Consider the following 26,367-nt stretch of genomic DNA (forward strand, 5'->3'; position numbering starts at 1 on the left):
CGCCAAGCGCTCTCAAAATTTTTTTGCTTAGCAATGAAGGCAACTATTACAGACACAAGCTTTATTTAAAAGTTAAATATACATATTAATAAAAGTCAAACACAACTGGTACAATGTTAAATGAAATAAATACAACATAAAAGCAAATATAATAGCAAGTAAACTCATGAAAAGATAATTTGACATAGGGTACTATATCATCTGCTATAGATGTGGACCCATTTTGGAACCTTTTGAGAAAATGATTTACTCCCTTTTGCAACTTAACAATCACTTAGAATACAAAAAAACAAGAAAACATTTAAACAACTGTGTAGCATGTCTCTAAAGCACTGAAGTTTGTCTTTAAATCCCAACTCTGACATTCAGCTGTTACTTGTGTTTAAAAAGGCCTTCTGCAGCAGCTGGGAACTGAGCGGATGTGACAGCTGGATATGGGGGAGATGTGGGTAGGTGATCAGCTCTGACACTGCTCGTATCTGAAAACAGAACGCAAAGACACACTCACAAACGCACACACAAAAAAATCTCCAGTGCCCCAGTCTCTTTTATTTTTCCTTAAACACAAACACAGACAGCCCACGCAACAACAGCACACGGGTGAAGGAGTGCTGCCTGTCAGCGCGTGGCGTGATATTATGCCACAGTGTCAGAGTGATTTTCAGGCTGGGGTGATTGGTAAGTGTGAGAAGAATGTGAGGGGCACATGAGTGACAGTGCAAACACACAACATATAAAAGCACACACAGGTGATGCAACTGTGTTTGCTTACCGCTCCAGTTCCTTATAGACATCATCCTCTCCTCTTGGCTTCAAATCCTGACATAAAGAAGAAAAGGGAAAGGGAGAGGGAGAGAGCAAGAAGGAGTGGGACAGAGAAGAGAAGGATAAAGAGATGTACTGAGGCCAGATTTATGTCCCTCTGGTGTGTAATGAGATTGATTTGTTAATACCACTAATGTAAGGGTGACAGTTGATAGGCAATGGGTTTATCTGAGAGAAAGCTGATAGATTAGAGAAGAGGACTGGAAGTGAGAAGGAAGACGTATCTGCTGACAGCTTAGGGAGGGCACAATAGAGAGACTGAGACTTTGTATGCACTAGTGAATGTGTGTATCACAGTTACTTGCACAGACACATGTGTGCACAGTGCCTGCATGTGTGTGAGCGCATAATAACTCACCATGTAGACTGAACCTTGGGGAGGGGCCTGTTGGGAGGGGAGAGAATAGGTTTAATGAACATCAAGTGACAGAGAGGGAGGGACACTTGAAGTCAGAGGAAAACAGAAGCAGATGAGGGAAGGAAAACATTAAAGTGTACTATAGAGACAAGACGGTAAAGTGGGAAGAGAGGGGGAGGGAAACAGAGGAAAGAAAGAATGCTAAATACCACAGGAGCGATGAAGGAGAGGGGAAGATGAGGGCAAAATTCATCAGAAGGTATTTGATTAAATTTATCACCTGTCTAATATCTTCAGGATTCTCATAGATGTTCTCTGCTTCTCTCTGGACAGACAGAGACTGCTCAATACCTGAGTACAAAAAAGACAGTTACCAGTGTATATACACACACATACACACACGCAAGGCTGCAGAAGGATGGAGGAGATGGTGGGGGGCAGATTCATTACAACAACCCCAGAGGATGTCATGGCCCAGATCACTCAGTGGCAGCCAACAGGGGCCAAAGATGGACGGAACACGGAAAGCTGTCAAAAAAGAAAACGCCGGAAGACTCACCACGATCCGAAATGTGTTTCTGTCTCCATAGCAACACACCGACAGCTGCGGCAACCAGGGGCACCAGGAGTAATAAAGCAGAGAGAGAAGGGAGCAGGGAGGGGGTGGTGACACTGACACTGTCTACAAAAAGAGAGTGCGAGAAAGAGGAAGAAAAAAAGCATGATTTTTTTTTTTTTTTTCCAAGAACAGTGCTAATATAAAACTCACAGAGTTGTGATAGTGTGTGTGGTTGAATGACACTAAGGCTGTCCAGGAACTTATTGCTGTTTGCTCTCCAGTTTGTTCTAGTCAGGCAGGGGAAACCTTTTAACACTTGGGGCTATATTTTAGGACATTTTGCACTTCCAATTTCCTGAACATGTTACATGCATTTGCATCATACTGCTGCAGTCATAGACAAAGGATGCAGTGAAATAAAGAGAGGAAATCCAGACTCTGACAGACAGAGTGAATAGTCTGTACAGCAGCTTAGAAGACATCGATCTGACAGACCCTCAGTCTGGACAGTAAAGGCTGTCAATTTGAAACGTGGATGAGAAGAAGAAAAGCAGCAGTATATCAAGGAAACCAGATATTCTCTGATCATCGCAGCAAAAGCCTCTTCCATACAGAGCAGTTTATGCAAAACCTAATTATTCAGTTTCTCATTTGCTAAATATGATGTAGGTAAAGTCTGGAGATGCTTTTCTTTGTGCTCCCTTGACATCTGATCCCAGCGACAAAATGCTTCTAGGCAAACTGACAAACAATGGAGAATTGCAGCCTTTCAGCCAATTCCAGTCAATACAGTATTGAAAAACAGGTGGCTATAAAGCGTAGGCATGATTATCACAAACATTACATAAGCACAACATTAGCTCACTGTTGTACAAGTCAAATTTTGTGGGAAGAGCACATGCTTGTGATCAAACTTGTCAGGATTGTTTGCATAATGATGGTGACATCAGTCTTGCAAAACACAGCCACCGGGCAACATGGGAAGCAGGAAGGTGGTGCTTGTTTCCACAGAGATTGCGTAAATTAGTGCACCTGAACAAGCGCGCTGTTGTCTGTCTGCTCACTGTAGACAGAGCGCAAAGCTGTCAGATCTTTCAGACATCTTTGGGTTACACGAGAGAAGCCTTATGCACACAAAATCACCACAAAGACTGATTATATAATTACATAATTAACATAATTTTTAAAAAACTCTTACGTTTTAGGTTCTCCAGTGGACAGAAAACAGGCAAAAGTAAAGTTCACTTTCACCTCTTTCCAACTTTACACAAATTTTGTTTGAAAGAGGATTGGCCCTTGAGCTTCACCTTAGCCCTGGTGTCTCTGCTTTTAGCCAGCTTCAAAATAATCAATCATTATGTGCCGTGTGAGGTCTAATTGATTGGTGAGTGAGTGTAGAGGTTGCTAATGGAATATTGTAGTGAGAGCTGACCCCAAGACTGACCTGCTCTGTTCTCCATGCCAGCTTTAACGCATGAATTATGGTAATTGAGCACAGTGAAGTGAGGCATAAATGCCCCCAGTTTCTCATGGCCACTTGTCCTCTTTTCTTTTTCTTTCTTTCTTTCTTTCTTTCTTTCTTTCTTTCTTTCTTTCTTTCTTTCTTTCTTTCTTTCTTTCTTTCTTTCTTTCATATCTTACCCATTTCTTTTTTCCATTGGCACTTCTTCCCCACCTTGTCTATTTAATCTCAAATGAGGTAGGGGTGATTTATATTATTGCGATTGCAGAGTAGGGTGCCTGATAGGAGGCAGACTGAAGAGCTGCTTGAATACTTTGCAAATGATGGACAAACTGAAGATAGAAAATGACTACAGAAAATCCCTTACATTTGAAGTATGTTGTGTGCTGCTCAACACAATAATTGGTTCAATTCTGCATTCTTTGAACTGTGCCACCAGTAAAAGAATTTGACAGTGCATTGTTATTTTTACTCCACCACACACTCTACTTGGCTTACATTTCATTTAATATCCTAAAATGATAAATATGCGTTATTTAGTGTGCTAAAATTTTGTTTCATTTCCCTCTCAGAGATAACCCTGCACAGAAATAACACTATCTCAAGATGCCTTCCAGAAAAAAAAAAAAAAACAGTTCATAAACCTTAAACTGTCACTACTTACTGTCATCTTATCCGTTATTAACCATAATTTGATTTTTTGTGCTATCTTGCACTATTGCAGTGTTTGTGCAGTCTGCCACTTTTCAACAGGAAAATGTAGGTCATCCAACATTCACATTATTTGAATTCTCACTCTGCTCAGTCTAAATTCCCCATGACATGCTGGAAAAAATGCAACACTTGTCTGTCATGATCCGTGGGTCTTGGGGCCAGGGTTTTAAAGGGGACATATCATGCAAAATCCACTTTTTTAGCCCTTAAATACATTTTTTTGTGTGTACTTTGAGTGTCTAGGAGTGCAGAAAATTTTAATTTATTCTCTTCTGGTGCTGCTTAGATATCTTTATATTCCTTTTGGGTCATACGTTTCAGTCTGTTCAGTTTTCTCTATTCCCTATTACGTTTTCTTGTCTATTACGTCACAGTATTTGCTGTGGAACTCCTAAACAAGGTCATGGACTTCCGGCTAACCAATTTCGTGAATCTGCCAGTTTTTTTCTCGCAGCGATTTTGTAGTCCAAGTTCTGTTATGCCAAAGTTGCAAGTAGACAAGTCAAAATGTTGTTGGGTGTATTAACCCACACGATTACTTACATCAACCTCCGGCATCAGAGCCTCTTCGAAGTGTTTGTTTCTTTGCCGCTAGATAATCGTATCGCTGCTATCAAACTACAAAAATGGCCAAATGGGGTGGAGTGGAACGCTATGCGACCTGGAGGGTGTGAAATGTCTCATTCACATTTAAAAAGACTGCTCTAAGATGCGCCTCAGAACAAGTGTAAACGAGGGGTCTGTGGAGCTACAATAACGAGGAATTCAGACCAAAGCATTGCAGTTCTACTTTATTTAGACCACAAGTGAATGATTTACATGTGAAAAGGAAGGATTTATGTCCCCTTTATGTTTTTGGAATGTTGAGGGCTTTTTCTAGTTTCACCTATCTTTCCATCCATCCATCCATTCGCTTCCGCTCATCCTGTTCAGGGTCGCGGGGGGGCTGGAGCCTATCCCAGCTGTCATAGGGCGAGAGGCGGGGTACACCCTGAACAGGTCGCCAGCCTGTTGCAGGGCTTCACCTATCTTTGTATTCTGCATTCTGTATTCTTGATGTTTCCCTTTCTCCTTTTTTTTTTAGTGTTTACATGTCTTCATTTCCTTACCTTACATGAGTTCCTTGTGGTGTTACTTCATGCTGTTTGCTCTCTGCTCCTGTTCTAACGGTCTTTATGTTTATGTTGGCTTTTGAGATGAGATTTTTGTTTGAGCTCCATAGCCTTCTGTTTATGTTTTACATTCCTGGTGCTTTGATGCTCCTGTAGTCTTTGCCTTAAGTTCCCTGACTGATTTAGTTGATAGGTTGTTAATCCTCTTTTGTGCTTCCCTTCTGTTCCTCAAAGCTTGTCTCAATGTTTATCTTCTGTCTCTGTCAAGTTTGTATATCTTAGTCCTGTCTCAGTGTTACTTATTTCCTGTCTTATTCTGATAGTCTCTTGTCTTTGGGTTTAATACTACTTCCCTCATCTCTTTAGCTGTGACTGGGTTCAGCTGCTCTCCCACCTGTTCCCTTGTTATCCTGTGTGTATATGCTGTCTAAGTCTCCCTTGTGATCTGATCTGCTTAATTTTGCATTTAGTAAGTGCTCAGCAATAAAGCAGTTTTTGAGTTCACGCCTTGTCTTCTGAGTCTTGTATTTTTGTGTCCACCTTCTGCCTGCCACACAGTCTGTCCTTGACATTGTCATATTTATGCTATATAGAGCTGCAAGAAAAAGTTTGATGTACCAGGGGTTATGACGTGATTACGGTGTGGTCTGACCTTCATTTCGGTCACCATTATAGACAAACCAGAACAAACTAACACACACCAAGTTACTAGCGAGAGTACAGGCTGAAAGTTATTGCACTCTTGAATTTAGCAACTTGTTGAATGTCCTTTAAGAGCAACAATCTCCAGCGGATTTTTCCTGTGGCTGCTTATGAGACTTGCACAGCTCTGAAATGCTCCTGCTTTAGTTCATCAGTATTGCAGGGATGTCTTGATTGAACAGCCGCCTTCAGGTCATACCACAGCATCTCAGTTGGGTTAGGGTCAGAACTCAGGTTTGGTGTGATGTTAGCAGGACGCCCACTCCGAGAGAGAGCAGCAACAGTCCTGATTTTCCTCCAATTGTTGACAGTTTTTCTTGGAAACTCATGAACACCCATCTCTTGAGAGAAATGCTTTTGGAGCCCTTTCCAGCTTTATGCACTTCTATAATACCATCATCATGTGAAAGTTGCTTTCTCGAGAAGAGCAGACTTTGCCTGTAACCTGACTTTGTGTGCATTTACTTAGTAAGGAGAGAGGCTCCTGTACAACCCACGCTTCCAGTCTAACCTCAGCACAGAAGCTCACTAACTTTTCTCAGCCTGGACTTTAAATATTTACTCAGCGTGCTCAATATGGGCATAAAAGGTGCAACTGCAAGGTAGATATTAAGTCATAATGTGTTTGTCCATAAGTATGACTCAGTTTAACATCAAACCACATCTTACGAGTAATCAGTCCTGGCAAATCCAAAAAGTTAATAAATGTTCTCTTGCTGCTGTATATGTATCATAATCTGACCTCTCAAATCTGAAAAATTCTTGCTGCCTCATCTCTTTTCCTGTGCACTATTCACCCTCTAACTCTCTTTCTTTCCTGTGCATTATTCTTATAGCTATACCATCAGCATGCATCACGATGAGCTCTGGGGGCCCTCAACCCAAGTGATGTATTGGGTTATGGGGAGTGAACTCATCTCTGCTAAGGGATTCATTCAACTGTCACATCCTCCTGTGCTCCCTCACAGCCACCAATACAATAAGGTTGAATAATTTAGTTCTTGTGGAAAGAGATTTTCTCAGGTCTTGTCTTATATTCAGATTTTAGCTAGGCGAGTTTGATGAGAAAAAAAATTGCCTATATGATTTTATATTTTAAAGAACAAAATGCAGAATAGAATATTATCCAGTGCATTAAGTTATACCACTGGATATTATCATGAAGTCTTACTCAGAAGTTTTGACCTGTGACCTCTTTAGCTACATTAAGAAAGCATAACATATGGTATCTGTCATGAGCTTTTGCCTCTGTAAACTAGAGGCTCTCTGGCAGACAAACTGACCTAAGGTTGGCTTGAATACACCATAGAACGCTTCATGGAGCAGATATCCAGGAAGCATCCACACTCATGGTTAATTAACCCCAAGTAGACAGGAAGTCTGCCAGGACTGCTGTATATATAATGATCCTAAGGAAACTTTGAAAACACACCAACCTTTGGGCAAATCCTTACCACCCTTTGCAGGCACTGTGACAGCTTGTGTTGCCTGAATGACCTGCCCATTTTTCAGGTAGAGGACGCAGGTGTAGTTCCCAGCTATGTCAGAGGTGATGGGCACGGGTAGAATGGTGGTGATGGTGCCAGGGCTGCTGCTTGACATGTTTAGCTTTCGACTCTTATTGTGATGTTTCCACTCGGCTCTTCGGACCTGGGACCGCTCTGAGTAGAGGCACACCAATTCCAGGTTCCTGGAATACTCCTTGGTTTTAACTGTGGAGGTAATGCAGCGCGATAAGAGGAGGATGGGAGAGGAAAACAAGACCAAACAAATAAAGAGAAGTCAGTAGGAATGATGAGTTAGTGAAAAAAAACAGTTAGGAGGGACAAGGAAGGAGAGAGACAAGGTGTGTTAAAGGGTAGTGTGTGAATATAGAAAAGGGCAAGGACAGATAGAGAGTAATGAGGTAAAGGGAAAGTGATATGAAAAACAAAGAACAATTCAGAGAAGGGTCAAAATAATATATATTCATTAACTTGATTTGCTGCTAATGCATTGCTTGACTGTGAGTGATGTTTAGTGTCTCATCAAAGTGGAATGAGAATCCATCTGGGTGTAATCAAGCTCCACAGACCCCATCCACACACATAAAAACACACACATTTCAGTCTTGATTAGCGTGATCAGTGTGGGCCACCTACAGCCTTGGTGGGAGGGCAGCAGGTATAATCATGCATAATGATACTTATAATGAGGTGGGGTAAAAATACATGTGTCACATGATTGGTGCATGGGTGGATGTGTGTGCATGTATGTGTACGGATGCAGATGTGTGAAGCAGGGTGACAGTGACAATGACTGATCGGCCGGTCATGTCTGGACAGCTGTGATGGATGCCAGTGGAACTGTGATTAGTAAAACCCTCCAAGGCCACCATGACAGGGCATGGTATGTGTATGTGTGCATATTAACTTTGGTGAATGCAGGTGCAAATGTGTGTGTCTGCAAAGGGTGAAAACTCCCCAAGGCTCACTCATAAAAATCAACAAGCACTCTGCTCAATTTTTTTCCCCTTTTAAATTTATGAATTGAGCAAATGTTCTTTTTCATGTGTATAAAGTCAATGTATTCCTTTAATAATGTAATTTATCAATGGCTGTAGGAAAATTTCTCTTTCTTTATTCTGCAGTCAGAGTGCATCATCTGTAGGAACACTGAAGTGAAGCTGGAGAAAAAGCCAGTGTCTTGCTCAAGGACAATTCGGCAGAAAAAATGACACCTTGACATGGGTGTCCTGGAGGGAAGTATCTTTTCATTATAGCACGCATGTTTGAAAAATGACTTTACTCACTTTTTTGTATTGCTAATTTTCCATAAAAATATTCTTGTAATTGTGAAAATTTTCAAGGAGAAGCAAGTTTTCTGGTGTGTGCTGCTGCCTTTTTTGCGACATGGATGACTGAACCTACTCATAATTCACAGCATATAGGTCTGCCAAGGATAGTGACAATCTAAACAACTTTTTGCAAAAGATGCATTTATTCAGCCAATTAACACTGGACTTTGAGTTAGATACTAAACTAAACTAAACAAACCAGGTTATTTTGATCTATGTCCCCCTGAGCACAAATGTTAACGAGCGTATTTAATTTAGTGCCAAAGTATTGCTCTAAAACACTACAGAAAAATGATAAAATATAATAGTAATAAAAAAAGAATAAGTGGGTGGAGAAATATAACAAATGGAGATGCCACCAGTGATTACATGAAAGGTCACTGAATGAATTGACGAGTATTAAAATGATGAGTGAGTCATATGTTATGGCCTTTGCAGGATTTCAGCTCACCATGAAAACATATGGCATATTTTATGATCAAAAGACTGAAGAAAGTCCATCCATCCATTTTCTTAACAGTAAAGGTTGGGGTAATAATATAAACTTAGCACAAAAAGTAAGGAAATTTGTGTTTGGTTGATTATTACTTTGTTGTAACAAATGCTTCCTTGCAATAAATCTTATACCACTGGAAAGCCTGTTTATTTCCCCTTAAATGGTGCTGCATTTGTAAGGAAAATGCATTTGTGGGTTGAGCAGCAGAGTTGAATACATAGGTTGTGCCCATGAAAAACTTGCCAAATTTTTTCTGCCAATGCTAATTTATGTCATTTTAACAAAAAATCAAAATGTAACAATAAACCAAACAGTACTAGTCTGCGGTGACCCACTGGAGCTCCTCCTGTTGTTTTATTCCTTCTAATCACCCCTCCTACTATTGCCTCCACCCTCTGACCCTGATCTGTACCTTTCAGCACGGTGAGCAAGGTCCTCTGGCTGAAAATGTTGTCATTGAGCAAGACTTCGCAGATGTAGAGCCCACCATCTTTCCAGTCAGGGGTAAGCAGAAAGGAAAAGCTCCCAGTCTCTGGATTGTAGGGTGGACCAGCCATCTGTAGTCTCTTGTTTTGGTCAATCATTAAAGTACCCCTCCAACGGTCATACTGGTACACTGATTTCATATTAGATTGGCTTCTGCTGTCAGGGGGAAGCCAGTGCAGCTGCACATAGTCCCCCTGGACACCAGGACAGGTTAAGGGGAAGGATGTGTGAGCCTGAGTGGCAGTGGAGATCATAGGACCTGCAGGCAAGGGCAGTGGAGGACAGATATGAAGACATTACTGTGCAAGAAGACATGTGGACAGGGAATTCAGACTTAAAAAAGTGGCTGAATGAAGAGTGAGGTAAAGAAACTATAAACAGAATAGCAAAAAAAGTGGGGAAATGGAGATAGAGTAGGGGAAAATTCCTACAACAATAGGGATTACATTCTCATATGCTGAGAGTCACTTCTTCAGCTCTGCTCTTGCATTCTGCTCTGCCTGATTACCAAGCTGCTGACACAGGACTTTCAGACTGCTTCTGTTACAGAGTTACTTACCATGTGTTATATTGGTGAATGAGGCCACTTTGTCAGCTGTGGGGATGGGGTTGGGTGGGGGGCAAAAAGCAAATAATGAATAATACATAAATGTAGCAACTATAATATTCACAGGAGGACTAGCTGAATTTTAGTGCAAATCTACACTATGCTTTTGAGTCTTGAAACTGGTCTATAAAAGTAAATACTTTGAAGAACTGTAGCTACAAGACTCCTAAATAAGTAATGCTGTTGCTAGAGTTTCTGGCATTGATGCCCACTTGCACCATCAATAAAAGCAACAACAAATGCATTCTAGTTTGCAGTGCTTCTGCATTGCTTCTCTTCTTCCAGTCAGCCTTACCAGCAACTACAACATCCACATTGAAAGCAAAGAAAAAGCTGCTGCCGTTACCCCGGGGGTAAACCATACAGACATAAACACCACCATCGTTGCTCAGAACTTGCGGTAGTTTAGCCATAGAGTCTGTCTTTGACATTTTCTTGCTCATCAGTGGAACGCCACCAGGTCCTGCCCAGGTGACTTTTGTGAAGGCAATGTCAGGAGTGACATTGGCAATCAGCCGCAGGGTGCTGTGCTGAGGAATGGGTGCAGCAGGGAAGACTTTGACTAGAAATGGGAAAGGATATAATTAATGTGTGCAAATGCAGCCTTTCATTGCTGTATCTGGATGATGTGGGGCTCAGATTGTATGTAAATTATTTATCTGCTGGCTGACTACCAACATAAATGTAGTAGAGTTAAAGTATAATATTTCCTTGTAGAATGTAGTGGATTAAATGTTTAAAGCAAAACAGAGAAAACTGAGTTGCATACATAGGTATGATGATAAGATGTGGTAACATGAGCCTAATGTACAAAATAAAGTGTGGTTGCGGAAAATATAATTTCCTATATGCCTTAATTTTAAAGTAAATAATTTAATTATGTATTTTCTATAGACATGAGCTGTAAAAAGACCTAGAGAGATTTAAAATAAAAATAAAAAACAATGTTGAGGAGCCAAAGTACACAATGCTAAAATTTAAATTAAAAAAAAAAGAAGAAGAAGCTAAGTCCCCCTCCACGAAAACATTTGATGGATGTTCATGAAAATTTGTCAAGTGCCAAGTTTTTCAGAGTGTACCTAAAATTTGATGCTGACGATGAGTACTGGACTTTGGAAGCCAATAGGCAACACAACGGTGGTATGAAAAGCTGAAGCCTGGACAGCACAAACACTGAGAATGGACCTTCAGTGGCGTAGGATATTTCGTATCTTTATTTGAGTCTTAGGCTGTCTTAGATTACTTATTTGAGTTCTCTTCAGTTTTATGGTTCATCTATATTTAAGTCCTTGTTTCTCTTATCAGGCATTCCCTGTGTTCGGTGTCAAGTCTGCATTTCTGCCGTGTCTAATCATTTCCTGCTTTATTTTGCCAGTCCTTTGGTGCATTGTGTTCAGTTTTGCTCCACTTGTCTCGTTAGTCTCGTTCTGTTCACCTGTATCTTGTTCTCCCCAGCTGTTTTCACTTCCACTAATGACCTTGTGTGTGTATTTAAGCACTGAGTTTTCTTCAGTGTTTCGTTAGGTCCTCATTGTTGGTGGCCCTGCATGCTGGTTGCGCAACATATGTGGGGGGATTGCCTTGGTATCTTAGATAGTTTGTGCCTAACCTGCTTCACTGTTGCCTTCTGTTCCCCTATGGATTGTCAGCAATAAAGGCAGAGTTTTTTGAGTTTAAGTTTTGCCTCCAAAGTCTGCAGTTTGGGTCCTCAGCCTTTCCTGCCACACAGTATACATGACACACTCTACTTTTAACACCAAACACATTGTTTCTTTTTGATAAAGCTTATAGTTAGAGCTGGATTAGGTGACCCTGAAATCTCCCTTACTTATGCTGCAGTAGGCTCAGGCTGGTGGGGAGCTTCCCATGGTGCAATGAGTGTTTCTTTTTCAATCACCTCTTGTCATTCTCTTTCTTACACACAGTGTTTATACCCTTATTGCATTTAATCATTAGTAATGATTAGTAATAACGGTGTCCGATTGCTGTTTTTTCCCTAATAGTGTAGGGTCTTTCCCTGTAATATAAAGTGCCTTGAGGTGACTGTTGTGAATTGGTGCTATATAATTACAGCTGAACTGATCTGAATTTGGTGAGAGGCAAAGGAAACACTGGACAGGTTGCTAATCCATCATATTGCTAACATGAAGAGACAGAGAACCCCTCGCACCCACACCAATGGCTAATTTAGAAGCACTAATTAGCTTAAGATGCTTGCCGTTGGGAGGAAGGACCTGGAGAAAATCCATGCAAACTCCACATAACTGACCAGGAGGTTTGAACCTAGAACTTTCTTGCTGAGCTACCCACTGCGCTGTCCTGCTGCCCTGCTGGGAATTCTTGGACACTGTATTACACAAATTATTATTTAAAGAGGAGTGTGTTTAGATATCTTACAAATTACCTGGAGGGGGAACTTTATTTATAGAGCTATATAAACACACATGCATACTTTATTTATCTGAAAATCTGTGATGTACAAAGTTAAGGGTTTTTTATTGGTTGCAGTTAATAGGAGGAGCTTGCAAATGCATTATAACGTTGTGCTATTCCTACCTGTGAGGATAGCTAAAAGGATCATCTTCTCCTTCAGTTTCCTCTCTTGTTGTTTGATCAAGCATGAGTAGAAACCAATGTCTGCTGCTTCGGGCTTTAATGACAGTGAGAAAACCCCAGTGTCTTGAAAGTTAGGGTCAGTCAGTTGCATGGATGGCTTCAAGGCACCTCCAGAGAACTTTTCATTTTCAGTGGCTGAGATAATCAGCTTCCACTCATCCGCACAAAATAACTTCACCTTCCAGTTAATGGTTACACCACCTCTCACAGTTGCATCATTACAGACCAAGGTGGTAAGCATTCCTTCTCTGACCACGACAACATCGTCCCAGTCTGAAGGAGAATAGATATTTGTTACTGTAAAAGATGAATTCTTGAAGCTGAAATGAATTGAAAATATCAAGTCTTACTATACTACTGGAGTTTTTTTGTTGTTGTTGTTTGTTTTAATCTTATACATATAAGACAGGATTATGTTTTTCAAGTCAAGTTAAACCCACATGCCCATATGTAGTGATATGCAAGTGTTACACTAAATCCTCAGCCCTATTTGTGAGTAAAAATGATTTAGATGAGTTTAGCTGAAGCTATTATGAGGCTTCTGCTGTTGGCGTCAGTCAAACATAATGGTTATCTTCCAAAGTCTTTTTAGCACAGAATTTCCCTCTTTGTTTCCTCAGACGGTACAATATTTCCATGCAGAGCGGCAGCGGACGGATACTAACAAAAAGAACTTTGGACTAAAAAGACTACGGAAGATAACAACTTGATTTATGTAAAACAGACTACTAAAGCATCACATTGGCTTCAAATGAATTTAAAATGCATTTCAGAAAGACAAAAAAGTACTGTGTATTTTGCCATCTTATGATAACTCTTACACTGTGGGCATATCAGTGCTGCATAGAACTAACTGCCCAGGTAAACTGGATAAAAAGGCAAAAGAGACAACAAAACAGTCACAGGTAATAAAGCTCTTGTCCTTCTCCTTAACTTGGTAAAAGGTACAGTAAGTAATTTTTTTTTTTTTAAATTAACCCTCTGGGACAAAAAAAAAAAGAAGCTTCCTTAGATGTCACTCATCATTATTAACATTCAGTAATATGAATATGCATTTGCAGGGAAATGAAGGCTCTGTTTTCAGCATGAATAGGTACAAGTGCAGTTTCAAAATGCATTTCCAAAAATCACAGAAATGGATTCATACCTGTGATGCCAACATGGCAAGAATATACCACAACGATAGAAACAACAATAAAGGTGAGAAAACCAGCCTCCATCACAGATTTAAAGAAAAAACAAAACCACTCTCATTGCACCAGTTCTCTCTCTGACACTGTGACCTTTCTTACTCCTCTTCAGAACAGCAAACAACAACAACAACAAAAAAAAGTATTTTTCTGCATCCTCCAATATTATTGGTTACCCTGAGTGACATCTTAGCAACTTTGCTGCACATCTTTCAGCCCAACAGGATATGGAGCAACCAACATGGACATAATCAGCAGGAAGAGACTGTTATCATTCCAGTTGTGTATGTGTGCATGGAGCTGATAAACTATATACGCTGGCATTAACATAATGTTGGTCTACAATGTTTTAGGCTTCTGAGCGGAACTTCTGGGCAATTAGCAACAGAACGTCTGACCCCAACACTGAGTCTGACAAAAGGAATGAGCATGTACTCGTGTGTGTATCACAATGTGTGTGTGAAACTGAGAAAATGATAAGAATAACAGAAAGTGAGGGATTGAGGGAGATGAAAATGAGAGAAATAAAGAGCTTGGGTTGGTGTGGGTGCACTGCAACCCCTAGGCTACATGTCTTTACATCCCATAAATGTCTTTAATTAAGCTAAAGGTATTATCAGCTCCTCTGAGCACTATTACAGATTTTTCCATAATTACCATTGGGTGAATGGGGGCGGTGAAGAGAGATAGAGAAAGAGAGAGAGGGAAAGAAAGTAGATATGTATTGTGGGTGTCTAATGACAGGGAAAGAGGAAAAAAAAAATTAAGAGCAGCACGAGGGAGAGAAATGTGGAAGGAGAGGTGCTCAGACAGAACGAAAAAACCCAGGGAGAGAGGAAGTGTGAGAGAGTGTTGCAGGGGAACAGAGACAGTGTGACTTCAAAGAAGCCTGTGGCTGCTGACAAAGAACGTCGTGCCGATCCTGTGGCCCATCCTCTATGGGTAAATAATCACCATAAGCCTTGGCTCTGTCTAATGAAGCCACTGCCAATGAGCTAATATCTGTTAACTATGCGCTTCATTATCACTGCCACAGACCCCTGGAGAGCATGAGTATGGAGGACAGGATGAATAGCATCAAGGAGTGAAGGACGTGTGGACAAAGAGAAGTGAATAGCATGGGAAGAGGGAGAGAGAGAGAGGGATGGAAGGAAGGAAGGAAGGAGGGAGAAATGAGGAAGAGGATGAAAGTGAAGTGTAAATGAAGGGAAGTGTAAGAGGTATGAGATGGTGAGAAAAAAAGGGTTGAGGTACTGTGTAAAGAAAGTGGGTAATGGCTGGTAAGTGGAAGGTGTGAAGGTCGATTTGGTACGGGTATGAAAAATGTATGAGTATGGGAAGGAAAAGGAATGAAACCCTCCATTTGGTAGCAACTTTCTTTAAAGCACCTATTCTCCCGTGAATGCATAAAATTTAGCAGTAGTGGTGTAGGCATGGGTGGTCCCTGCTCACTTCCCATGAATGTGCTGGTCCTCTAACACTGAGCTACACACCTAGGAGGCTGTTGTGAATTCCTTTGGTAGGAAAGGAAGTCCAAAAGAAGAACATATCACAGCTGTTAATTTCTTTTTCTTTTCTTTCTGGTGCGCACAGCATTGCTTGACCTCTGATTATTATCACTGTCTTCAGAATTTGCACCTCAGAAACCGTCTGGAAATGTGGGACTTGAGGGGAAATGGAACAGAACGGAAGGAAGCAGGCAACACGGTTTAAACTGTGGGACTTAAGGAGATGTAATTACATTGGCTGTAAAACACTTGGGTATAGGGATTAGACCTAAACCAGATAATGCCATTGCTATGCTAGTGTGCACCCTGCTTCAGAGGAAAATAGGGCAAAAATGAATTGGAAGTTATTCTGTTGAAGGAAAAAAAAAAAAAACCTCATCAACAGTGAGTGTGCTGGAGTCTGCAAATAGATACACGAGAAGCTGTTTCTTTGTGATTTGATTTTTGTGGCTGCCACTGGTTTTGTATTTTGTCGTTCATTAATGAATGCTTATTGATTTTGGCATCTGGTGTTCTGGGGTTTATGTGAGCTAATGTCACGCCTGTGCGCAGAAGCAAACAGCAGAGGGCGTAAGAATCATCTGCTTTATTTCATCATCAAAACAGTATGACTCGGAGGAATTGTGTAAGCTAACTTTATGGGTTTTTTTGTTGTTGTTGTTTGTTTTAGGTTGAAAGTCACTTTTATGATGGCAATAATTAATACACAAATAGTTGTTCTTGGTATTTTATTTGGTAGTGGCTGAAAATTGGAAGTGGATCGTAAAAACTGTATCATCCTGATGCTTTTGAAAGAATAAATCTCCCCTCAAAGCGAAGCACATAAATTGTGTGGCTCCGTTCTATACGCACCAGATCTACTGCGCATCTGCCCGTCAGAGAAGAGAGATCACTCCTCTGTTGTCTTTCCTCTCATTTTCTTTGGTACAGTTCATCACCGGGGGTCTGTGAACAGCGGGTGCTGTGTGGTGAACAGATTGGAAAGCTCCATGAGGCAAATCTGTGATATTGGGCTGTACAAATAAATTCGCCTTGACTTAAAACCTGCTGCGCCGTTTAGATGGTATCTAGGTGCAGGTTGTTGTTCCAAGGAAAAATTCTTTAGGCGATTTTCAACAAGTTGCTCCCCCACCTGCCATCGCTAATCTTAATTGTTTTTCTTTATTTCGGGAGTGGGGGGACAGGGACTGTGACGCCTGATGACATCACCTCAGTCTCACACACAGTGGGACTGCCGTGCGCTCAAACGCAGGAAATAGTTGTTGGAGCTGAGAGAGAGGGAACAGCACTTCATTACATCCTGAACACCAGCGGGGGAAATATTCACCTGTGCGCTGCCAGGACGAATTCACAAGGATTTCCATTAATTTTTAGCAGACTCTGCCTTAAAGGCGACTGAGGGACACTTCAAACAAGAATTTCTGTCGGACTCCTGACCTGTCCTGTAGCCAAATAAGTTTTTATTCTTTAAATGAGATTCTTTTAGCGAGATTTTCCTACGAAACTGACCTTTATTTGAAGTTGCTGTTTCTAAACCGTATTTATTTTGGCGAGACTGCGTGACTGGGGTTCTAGAGGAGCGTGATCAACCATGGCGAGACATGAGACCCGAATCTGGCTTGAATGCACAAAAATGATCGGACTCCTCTGCTTGGTTTCGTCGATACTTCTACAGCACGGTAAGAAATGACCACTTAGAATAACCCAGTCATGTCCAGCTCATTGTCGGCACTGTTTTGCCTTTTATTTCTTCTGAGCTTAATTAAAGTCAGAGAATACCTATTTAAACCTGACTACCACCTGTCAGGGCGGTGACAGGCGAAGAAAATCCAGCAGGTGATTTCGTTGCTTTCTTCACTGGCGACGCTTTAACTCCTGCTTTAACTCGCCTGATTTTTCTCAAAGTTTTGACTATACTAACATGAAGCGAGGTGGTCAAATAGATACATATGTATTTTGAACCTTTGGTTTTGGCTGTAAAACCAGCTACGTCGGTCTTTGACCTGAGTTTCGGTCGGTGACTCAACGCCATATTTAGTTTCCCTAAGGTGTGGCTCCGTGGAGCAAGGTGTATATGCGAGGTGCCTGCTGCGCCTCATTGGTGACCTGTCCTCTTTATACAAGTAACTGTTTTAGCCTGTCCTTCGCACCCCCCCCCCCCCCCCCCCCCAAAAAAAAAAAAAAAAAAAAAAAAATCTGTCCTCAACGCTCCCTCCCGCTCCTTTTCATCTCTTTGTCCGTGCATTGGTTGGAAGAAGACTGATCTGGAAACAGCTCTTAATGTACACAGGTGGCAATAACTGGACAACTTAACGTTTACCGTGCTCTGGCTGTTATCTAGTTTGAACTTGGGCACGATTTTATTTCAGTGCACTACTTGGATTTGCTATGTAACCTGGTTACTATTACTTTAAGTAAAGTGACTAGCCACGCCTGCTCATGTTAATTATTCAGCTGTTTTCCAGTCCACTTGAGCTCAGGTAGCTTACAGGTACTGCACCCGCAGGGCCCCCAAAATGAGAGAAAATATTCCTGGTATGCAGTTAACCTATTAACATATGAATATGTGGCAGGAAACCAGTTCAACGTTGTCGCTGCTTTTCCTCGCTAGGCCAGCTATTTGTTTTTTCCTGTGTAATTGGGGCAAGAATGTAGGACTAGATCTAAAGTCCTGGCACAGCTACAGTATACATTTTCAATAGTGAACGGTAATGTGACTGGTTGTGGTGTTTTTAATTGGAACTTATAAGCACAGTCACAGTATTGAGTTATTCATGCAGTGAACCTTTTTTTTTCTTGTCCGATTTCATTTTACAGAACATGAAGTGCTCTTAGAGGAGGGAGAAAACAAAACAAAAGGCTTTACATATTTATGAGTAAGGACGAAAGTGAGGCTTTACTATTGCAGGCACAAACGTGACTTTTTCTTTCATTTTTAGTATTTTTTTAAAAATTCAAAGTGTACCTCTGACTTCCTTTTGGTTAATAGTAAAGCTATGTAACTTAATCTGAAGAACTGGAACTTTTTACTCTTCACTTTGAATTTTTACCTTCTTTTTTTTTTTCCCTCTAGAGCTTTAGCAGCAACCACTTGCCTCCACTTCTCTAAACTGAATCTGAGAGCGAAAGAAGTGAATTAATTTTCTTCAAAGTTTTCAATTTAATATGGCCTAACTTTAATGTAAAAATTAAATATTGAGTTGGATAGGTTTTTAATTATGGTTAGTTTCTGTAATATTTCTGTATTAAGCAGGCAAGTGGCCCGCCAGCTTAAGCTCTGAAATTGAACTATAATACCCCACCCACCCCCAAGGTTGCCGTGAACTGTGGATGTGGGTCAGAAAGGCTTGGCCCATTACAGGGAGATGTTTTTTTATTGGAAGAACGGTGGGCTTACGTGAGGGGGGAGGTTTAGGTGGGGGAGTATGAGCCTGTGGGAGCATTGTCTTTATGGCTGAGTAAGCTGCGTGTTTGCAGGGGGTGGCTGGCTTGCCGCCTGAGAAACCGGTGGGCATGCGGGGTCAGGGCTGGGGGAAGAGACTGTCCTCCTCTCCTCACAAATAAGCCATTGTTTTTCTTTTGTGTACCTGAAAGCATTCAGCAAAGTATGCAAAGCTATTCTTGACAACTCTCCTCAGATTCAAGGAAAAACAGGTGGCTTTTCGGCATCCTGCTGCTTTGTGCGCTGGGTTGATGTGGCTGAGTTTCTGGATCGGCTGCAAAACTCAACAGGCAGCAACTGATAAAGACAGGCGACGCCCTGGCTCCCCTCTTTCCCACCCGTCATTTAAAATCTCCCTCCCTCCAGCCCGACGCTTGCTCCCTCCCCCACCTCTGTTGTCCAGTACATACAGGGGCCTTGTTCGTGTCTGTTTTTTTCCTGCTGTCTTTTATTCTTTCCTGTCCAGTGCTTTTGTGTGGGTGACGGTAGTGATTGGGTTATTCAGATGGCTTCCCCACCCTCCTCTTCAGACTCAAGGCTGTGCTGTTTTTGACAGGAACAACATGCAGCCAGACAAGGCAATAAACTACATGACCTTGCCATGGTCTGTCATGACTGTAGGAGTTCGGAGCTGTATTTTTACAGCTACAATCATACCAGCTAATATAATTATACACTGGAATATGAAAGTACTGGGAAAAAAAAAAATTCCAGCATTTTCACAATCATTAGCTGCCCTCACCCTGTTCAGTCACACAGACATGCTTAGCATGGATCCCGGTTGAGTAGAATGTAGTGATCTTTCCTTTGGCACTCCTTAGTGTGCAATAGTTCAAACTATTAGGTCTAACAGTTTCCCTCCACATGGTGTGAACAGTGTATTCCTGCCAAGTCTGGAACAATTCATCATCACAACAGAGGAAGAGTACTAGACTCTGTCTATTAAGAGGAATGTAACTGATGGATCATGAGTTTTTTTTTTTTTTTCTTTTTTCATTGTTAATAAAGGGGAAGAAAAAAGTAAGTCCTTAGTATCTCATTAGTCTCAGCGGAGCGAGGAGTTTCAGTCTTGGTTTAGTTTTTTTTGTGTTAATGGCTGTTCAGGTTTGGTCCTATCATTATGTAAATGAGCTGTCCTCACCCCTTTGCACCAGCCCTGTAAATGTCAGAAGGATTTTGAAAAGGTCAGGTGTGTGTTTCTGTACGTGTGAAAGAAAATCTCATCCTGACTGTGATATGCACTGGTAAGAACACTCGCACTCACACATACACGTGCACACACACACACACACACACACTTGGGGAGCATTCCTGTTTAAATGACACATCAATAATATCTTCCTCTTATGATCACCATTAAGGGTTTGTTGATTCAGACATAAAAGTGTTCTTGAATTTATGGTTTAATGGAGACATGAGTGATGCCAAGTCATTGTATTTGCCTTTCTACGTGGGCAGTGTTTGGCAAATGTGGCCCAATTAAATTTGAATAACAAAATTGTGAAATGATTGAAGGTTTGGCATTTCACCAGATGAGCCTAATGATTTAGACAGCTTTTTAATATTACTTGTTTTTTTTTCCAGGTGCATGACTTGAAAAAAGTGATTTCAGTTTAGAGGCAATATTTAATGGTCGCTCAGAAATGAAGCACCACTTATCAAACTATAAAATTGTGACGAATGCGATGCTTTTTAACAGACACATTGAAAACATTTTAGCACAAGGCACTTTTCATTTTAAAGCCAATATGGTAGCTAAATTGATTAAATTGACATTTTACCAGATTTTTAGGTATACAGCTATTTTGATAAATCAGGTTTTAGTGAGATTACTTTGCTCTGTAGAGTTTTCATTACCAGTGACCACAAACACAAAAGATCCATCAGGTTTATTGTTGACTTGGCAAATATTATTAGACTGGATGGATGGATGGAGCTGAGCAGAAGGGGTCGATGAGCACGAGCCACTGCATCTTGTTGCATTTTAGGCTTCATAGTGGACCACAGACACAAGCGAGTACACACACACACACACACACACACACGCGCACATTTAGCTGGTGATGCATAGGGGAAGTAACCTGAGGGTGCACTGTAAGTCAGATGACATTCCAATAATAGGGCGCAGGCGACACATCACAGGATGACACTGCATGTGTGCATTACTGTTTCTTTCAGGAAGGCAAGAGTGTTATCCTCATCAGCAACCCTGTTATCTTCTACAGAGATCACATCTGAAGACATCCTTTTTTTTTTCACTCCATGCTCATTTAATTGACTCCCTTAAAGAAGGCGTTTCCTGCAACTTGTAATAATGATAGTGGCTTTCCTGAGACAAGAAAGCCAAAGCCAGCAGCTCTGTGTTGGCTCCATTTTTGTGTCGGAAGTCCCTCCCCGCTCTTCTCTGCTGATTTGTACATGCTGGGTGGATGGCGGCTGGCGTTGAGGTCATACTGGGAGCCCCCGGTCGGCATGTTTGTGTTTGGCTCTGAGGGTTGCCAGACGGCTGAAGTCAGTCCCATCTGATCCAAAGGAAAATGAGCAGAAATCCTTCTTTCAGAAGGAATGCCAAATGTTATTAATATGCATGGGGCTGCTAAGGGGTTTCTAAAAACACAACTGTTCTGGGGTCGATGATATTCTTGGCGGAGGTGTTGTGTTAAACTGCTATCTACATAAAATCTGTGTGCATTTGCACATACACTGATTAAGGTTCAGTGCAAGATACCGTTCCATAATGTACTCTAACCACCCACGTTTCTACATAATGGAGAGTTTTAAGATTGTACTGTTTGCTAAAGTTGCATGCCAGGAGCGTATCTTGTATACAGTGTTATAAGGCATGCTTTATTTTTTTCAGTCACACGCACATTTCCACACCATTAGTCAAGATACCTTCTGCCAAATCTGCAATTTCCCTATCTGCTTTTTCCTGACAAACCCCAGATGGAATTTAGGGGGATGCAGGTCAAACCCATTCCAGCTCAGGCAATGTAGAGAATGAGCGGTAATTCCAATTGAAGATCCATTGAAAGGCAGCCAAACTCTTTAAAATAAAATCCTCTTAATTAACTAGGCTTGGGAGATGGGTGTCTCTGTGACCCTGCTGTAGAAAAATCACAGAGGATGAGCAGCGGAGGCAGAGCATTGAGCGGGGGGCGGGGGGGTTAGGTTGTCGACATTTTCAAATTCTACACCGCAGCATCTTGGCAGAGGTGCTGAAGGAGGATTGCAGAAAACTGCGTGAGGGAGTGAACCAGGGAGGCCAAGAATTATCAGCTCATTTGTAATTTAGTCGCACCTCCCTCCCCTCTTCTTCTCTCTCACTCTCTCAAAGCATTAGGCACATATTTAATAACTAAAGAGCCTTCATTGTAGACAGTAAAGGACTACCTCTACTAACCTTTCTCTTTTTATTATTGCTTCCTGGCCTGTAAGCTCCCTCTGTCATCCTTCTCCTCTTTCTTCTGTCTTTGTCACATCCTTTTATTTCTGAAATCATCCTCATAGTGCACTCAGCAGATCTCTGTGCAGCTAAGCATTGAGGCCCTTGACTGTGTCCTCTTCCTTGTGTCCCTATATACTCACACACACGCACACTGCTGCTCATTAGCAGTCACCTTAATGTGTCTAAATGTAGTTTGCGAGGTGGAAGGTGGTTTGCGTTATTGATCTGGTATTGAATGGTGGATGATGCAGTGCCCTTATGTGATATTGAAAACATTTAGGGCTTGCACTGTCGACCCGGCAGCACCGTGAAACATCTCTCCCTCTGTTCTTCTGCTAATCCCTCCGCACGTCCTCGCTGCCCCTACTTTGCGAAATGTCGAGCTGGTTTTGTTGGTAATACTGCCTGTGTCTCTCTTTTCACACATTTTGCTCCCTCTAACAGCATGTGTTACATGCGTGCAACATTTTTGTTCCTTTTGTTACCTGTCTGCGCACCACTGTTAATACACACAGAGACGTGTTGCGTCTTCATCGCATCTGACTTTGACAAGGTCATGTCCAATTCACAGAGGGAAATTGAATTTGTTGTGACAGGGTCTGTTCAAGGCTCTGGTAGCTGGGCACAGAGTCGTGCTCCTCAAAAACCTTGTGCACACAAACTGCTTTCAATACAGGCAGCTTTCCCTTGTGATCCCACTAGCCTTATCAGAGCAACACCGCAAATTTCCACACTGTAATGTGAAAATGTAGTATTCTTACACAGATAGGATCTCGGAAATATGAGATAAGGAAAACCGATTCTACCATTGCAGACAGAACGTACAACAGGTTTTTATTATTTTTTTTTTTTTCCAGAGTGAAAGCATGTTAAGAGTGCTCTTGTGTTTCATAAAGCGAGCAGTGTTTCTGCGATCCTGCGGTTCTATCTCGTCACTGATATCTAACGTTTCACTTGTTGGTCTCAAAATGTACAGCCACGCTACGCTGATAAACGAGCAGCAGAGTCGTCATTAGTCCCCAGAGCCTTGAAGCGGCAGCATTTAAATCCTCCCCTGAAGCAAACATCACATTAAGGTCAAATGGAGGCAGCAGGTTTATTCAGTTATCAACCCAGTGTTTTGTCAACAGGGTGTGCCAGGGTTTGTTTGTTTGTCGCTCCTTAGGGAGAGCAGGCCCTCCTTCATTGAAGTGATTTGTCTCATTCATCTGCTAAACTGATTGCCTGCTTTCTAATCGGCCACTTGCCCCCCCACCCCCCCACTCTTCCCCCTGTCACATTTGTGCCTTTACTTCCACTCCTCCATCTTGATTCATTCATCCTCTGCCTTCTTTGTTCACGTTCTCTCCTAATGCACCAACTTCCTCCTCTCTGTAATTTGGTCTGCATAATTGATCCATCTGCTCAGCAAACTGCTGTGCCTTACTGTATCTCTTTTTCTTCTCTCATCCTGTTTTTTGTTCTCCTCCACTTTGTTTCTCAGTCGTTAATTCCCCCCTTTCCTTCTGTAATTGGAATGTCTGTTATGTTCCTCTATCCTCTTAGGCTCTCTATCTTTCTCTTTCTCTTTCTTTCTCTTATGTAGCGCGCTTTCGGTCTCTGTCCCGCCGTCCAATTCCCTAGTTGTCTCTTCCACCTATGTCAGCCACAGTTTCTCTTTAAGCCTATCCAAACTGCCTTTGCTACTTTCCCTCTTCTTACACTCATTTGCTCCTCATGCCTCTCGCTCTACTTTCTTCTGATAACTCCTTAACAACCCCAACCCTCCCTACAGACATTTACAGGCATCTGTACCTTCCTTCCATTTCTAACAAGGTCTTCTTTTTCCCTTTTTTTTTTCTCCTTTCTTTCTTGCACACATCAATCATTCTTTCTCTCTCTTGTACACTTCTCTCCTTCTTTCTCCTCTAATGGCAACAACACCTCCTCCTCCACCCTAGTGGGCATTTTTTGAAGGTTAAGTTGCTGTGACACTTTTACAGTGTGTTGCCCCACCTCAAACCTTCCTCTTATTATCTTCATCGCCCTCATCTCCCTTGCCCAGCCTGCAGAACGACAATCACCGACACCCCCTCGCATGCAACCACAAACACACACTCAGAGCAGAAACAGTGCATGCTTTGTACACACATGAGTGCTGAGGGATGTTGGGCTGATTTGATGGTTGAATCACTTGATTACTGTACAGAGGACAGAAAAGGAGAAGGGACATAACAAAGTCAACGGAGCGAGTGAGCGAAGGAAGGAGCAACTTGGTGAGATGGGGAAATGGAAACAGATGCAGGATTTTATTTCATTTCAGCAGAACTAACCTGTCGTACAATGCTAGGATCAGGATGACGGTGTCCACTCCCCTGCTGCTAGATGCTGTCACACACTCGTCTGCCCCGCAGGCGGTGACTAGGCTGGTAATATAGCTTGACTCATCTAACAAGAATCTCACACTGAGGCAGAAATGGGATTACGTCTGAAGAGTTAATTCCCAGAGAAAATAAAAAGTAATACAGTCCGAAACTGAAGCAGAAAACTGTCCTTTTTTTTTTTTTTCCCGAAAGTTTGTGATTTTTTTTTTTTTTTTTTTTTTGTCTGGGAGATTTAGACAGAAAAATTCTTATTAAACAGTTCTGTACACTTGTTTTTCCTGTCCATCTTCCTGCTCATTTACCGTGAACACTTTCATTTTGTTCACTTTTTTTATTGAAAAAGAATAACCGCAAACAGATTGTTGGAACATGCGCATTCAGATATACTGAATTTCCACAGCAGTGAAATGGAAATGCCCATATATGTTGGAAGTGCCCTGACAGTGACCATGGCTGTAGCGTCTTTGGTCTTGGACTTTTTAACTTTTCTTTTCACGATACCCTAACTACCCCTCGCTATCACTGTCGCCACCCCAGTCACCGTTAATGCTCTTAAGCTCTTATTAATTACTTCTAGAGCCGTGATATGGCATTAAAGAGCGCAAACGTCATAAAAGAACAGCAGCTCTGCGCATGAATGTAAACACAGACATAGTAGGAGGATTAACTGGCAGGGAAGTGGGATTCCTTCATCACTGTAGCTAAGTTACTACCTACTAGATATGTTAGCCAAGATTGTGGCAAAACACAATCTTGGATATCTGTTTATCTGTTTCGTGTTTGTTTTTAATTAAGAAAGCATTTGGTTAAGCATGTGCATAAATATAGAATGAGAGCGCTTCAAAATGTGTGCATGTAATGATATGTTAATTAGCCGTGTAAGGCTGTGGGAGTTAATGCTGTGGGGGTTAATGCTGGTTAAGTCATGCTGGTCCGGTGAAAATTGTAATAAAGATTTTTCATGTGAAAAGTGATAATGCATCAGTTTATTTCACAGGATCCACTTGTGATAAAAATATATGTATATTTTTTTCACTCACTTTTCAGCACAGCTATTTTAAATTGTAAATGAGGCGCTTTTTCAAGACAAATATTTTCAGGCATTGGTTTCTTCTTAGTAATTTTCTTGTCATTTTCCTAAATTAAATGTTATTGGGTTTGGACTGTTGATTAGGCAAAATGGGTTATGAAGATGTTGCTTTTTTTTTTTTTTTTTTCTCCATTAATTTTGGAAATTTAAAAAAAAAAAAAAAAAAAGGCAAAATGATCACTGGAAAAATCAGTGTCAATAATTAACAATAGATAAAATGTTGAAGCCCTAAAATGATTTTCTCAGTTTTGTAGCACACATTGTATGTTCATACATACATGATCTTTGCTTTCAAATAATGGAAACATCTTAGGTAAGAAGTTTTGTTTGACAATAAATTATTGCATTTTAATTGTTAAGCATTCAATCCCGAGATGCTGTTTTTAGCCCAGGCAGTCAGCTGGCTGATGCTAGACAGAATGATGCACTTGGTGCTACCGAAAACAGAGACACCATTGTTCTCACTCAAGCTTATAGACCCTCCTCCTTCCTTTCAGCCTCCATTCCTTCTAATCCAGGTGAACTGAGGGAGATCATTGAAAAGGCCATCCAT

General features: G+C 41.4%; 2 protein-coding genes across 3 annotated transcripts in view; one reads left to right on the plus strand and one right to left on the minus strand.

The window, feature by feature from the left end:
• Positions 1-100: 100 nt before the first annotated feature.
• Positions 101-14,060, minus strand: g6fl (g6f-like). The gene is made up of 11 exons (XM_030750353.1): positions 13,921-14,060; positions 12,714-13,046; positions 10,453-10,719; positions 10,110-10,145; positions 9,477-9,809; positions 7,187-7,444; positions 1,743-1,865; positions 1,464-1,534; positions 1,184-1,210; positions 773-819; positions 101-479 (listed from the first exon to the last, which is right to left on the minus strand). The coding sequence occupies exons 1-11, from the start codon at positions 13,991-13,993 to the stop codon at positions 458-460; spliced, it is 1,590 nt and encodes a 529-aa protein (XP_030606213.1). The 5' UTR covers positions 13,994-14,060; the 3' UTR covers positions 101-457.
• Positions 14,061-16,733: 2,673 nt separating this feature from the next.
• The window catches only part of LOC115794314 (nectin-2-like), a 90,400-nt gene continuing 80,766 nt past the window's right edge, over positions 16,734-26,367 (plus strand). For both annotated transcript variants that reach the window (XM_030749743.1, XM_030749742.1), the window contains exon 1: positions 16,734-17,150. In XM_030749743.1, the coding sequence (XP_030605603.1) occupies positions 17,063-17,150 (88 nt within the window). In that variant the 5' untranslated portion in view covers positions 16,734-17,062. The remainder of the gene's footprint in view (positions 17,151-26,367) is intronic.

The sequence above is a fragment of the Archocentrus centrarchus genome, chromosome 16 (assembly GCF_007364275.1).
Source record: "Archocentrus centrarchus isolate MPI-CPG fArcCen1 chromosome 16, fArcCen1, whole genome shotgun sequence".
Taxonomy (NCBI): Eukaryota; Metazoa; Chordata; class Actinopteri; order Cichliformes; family Cichlidae; genus Archocentrus; species Archocentrus centrarchus.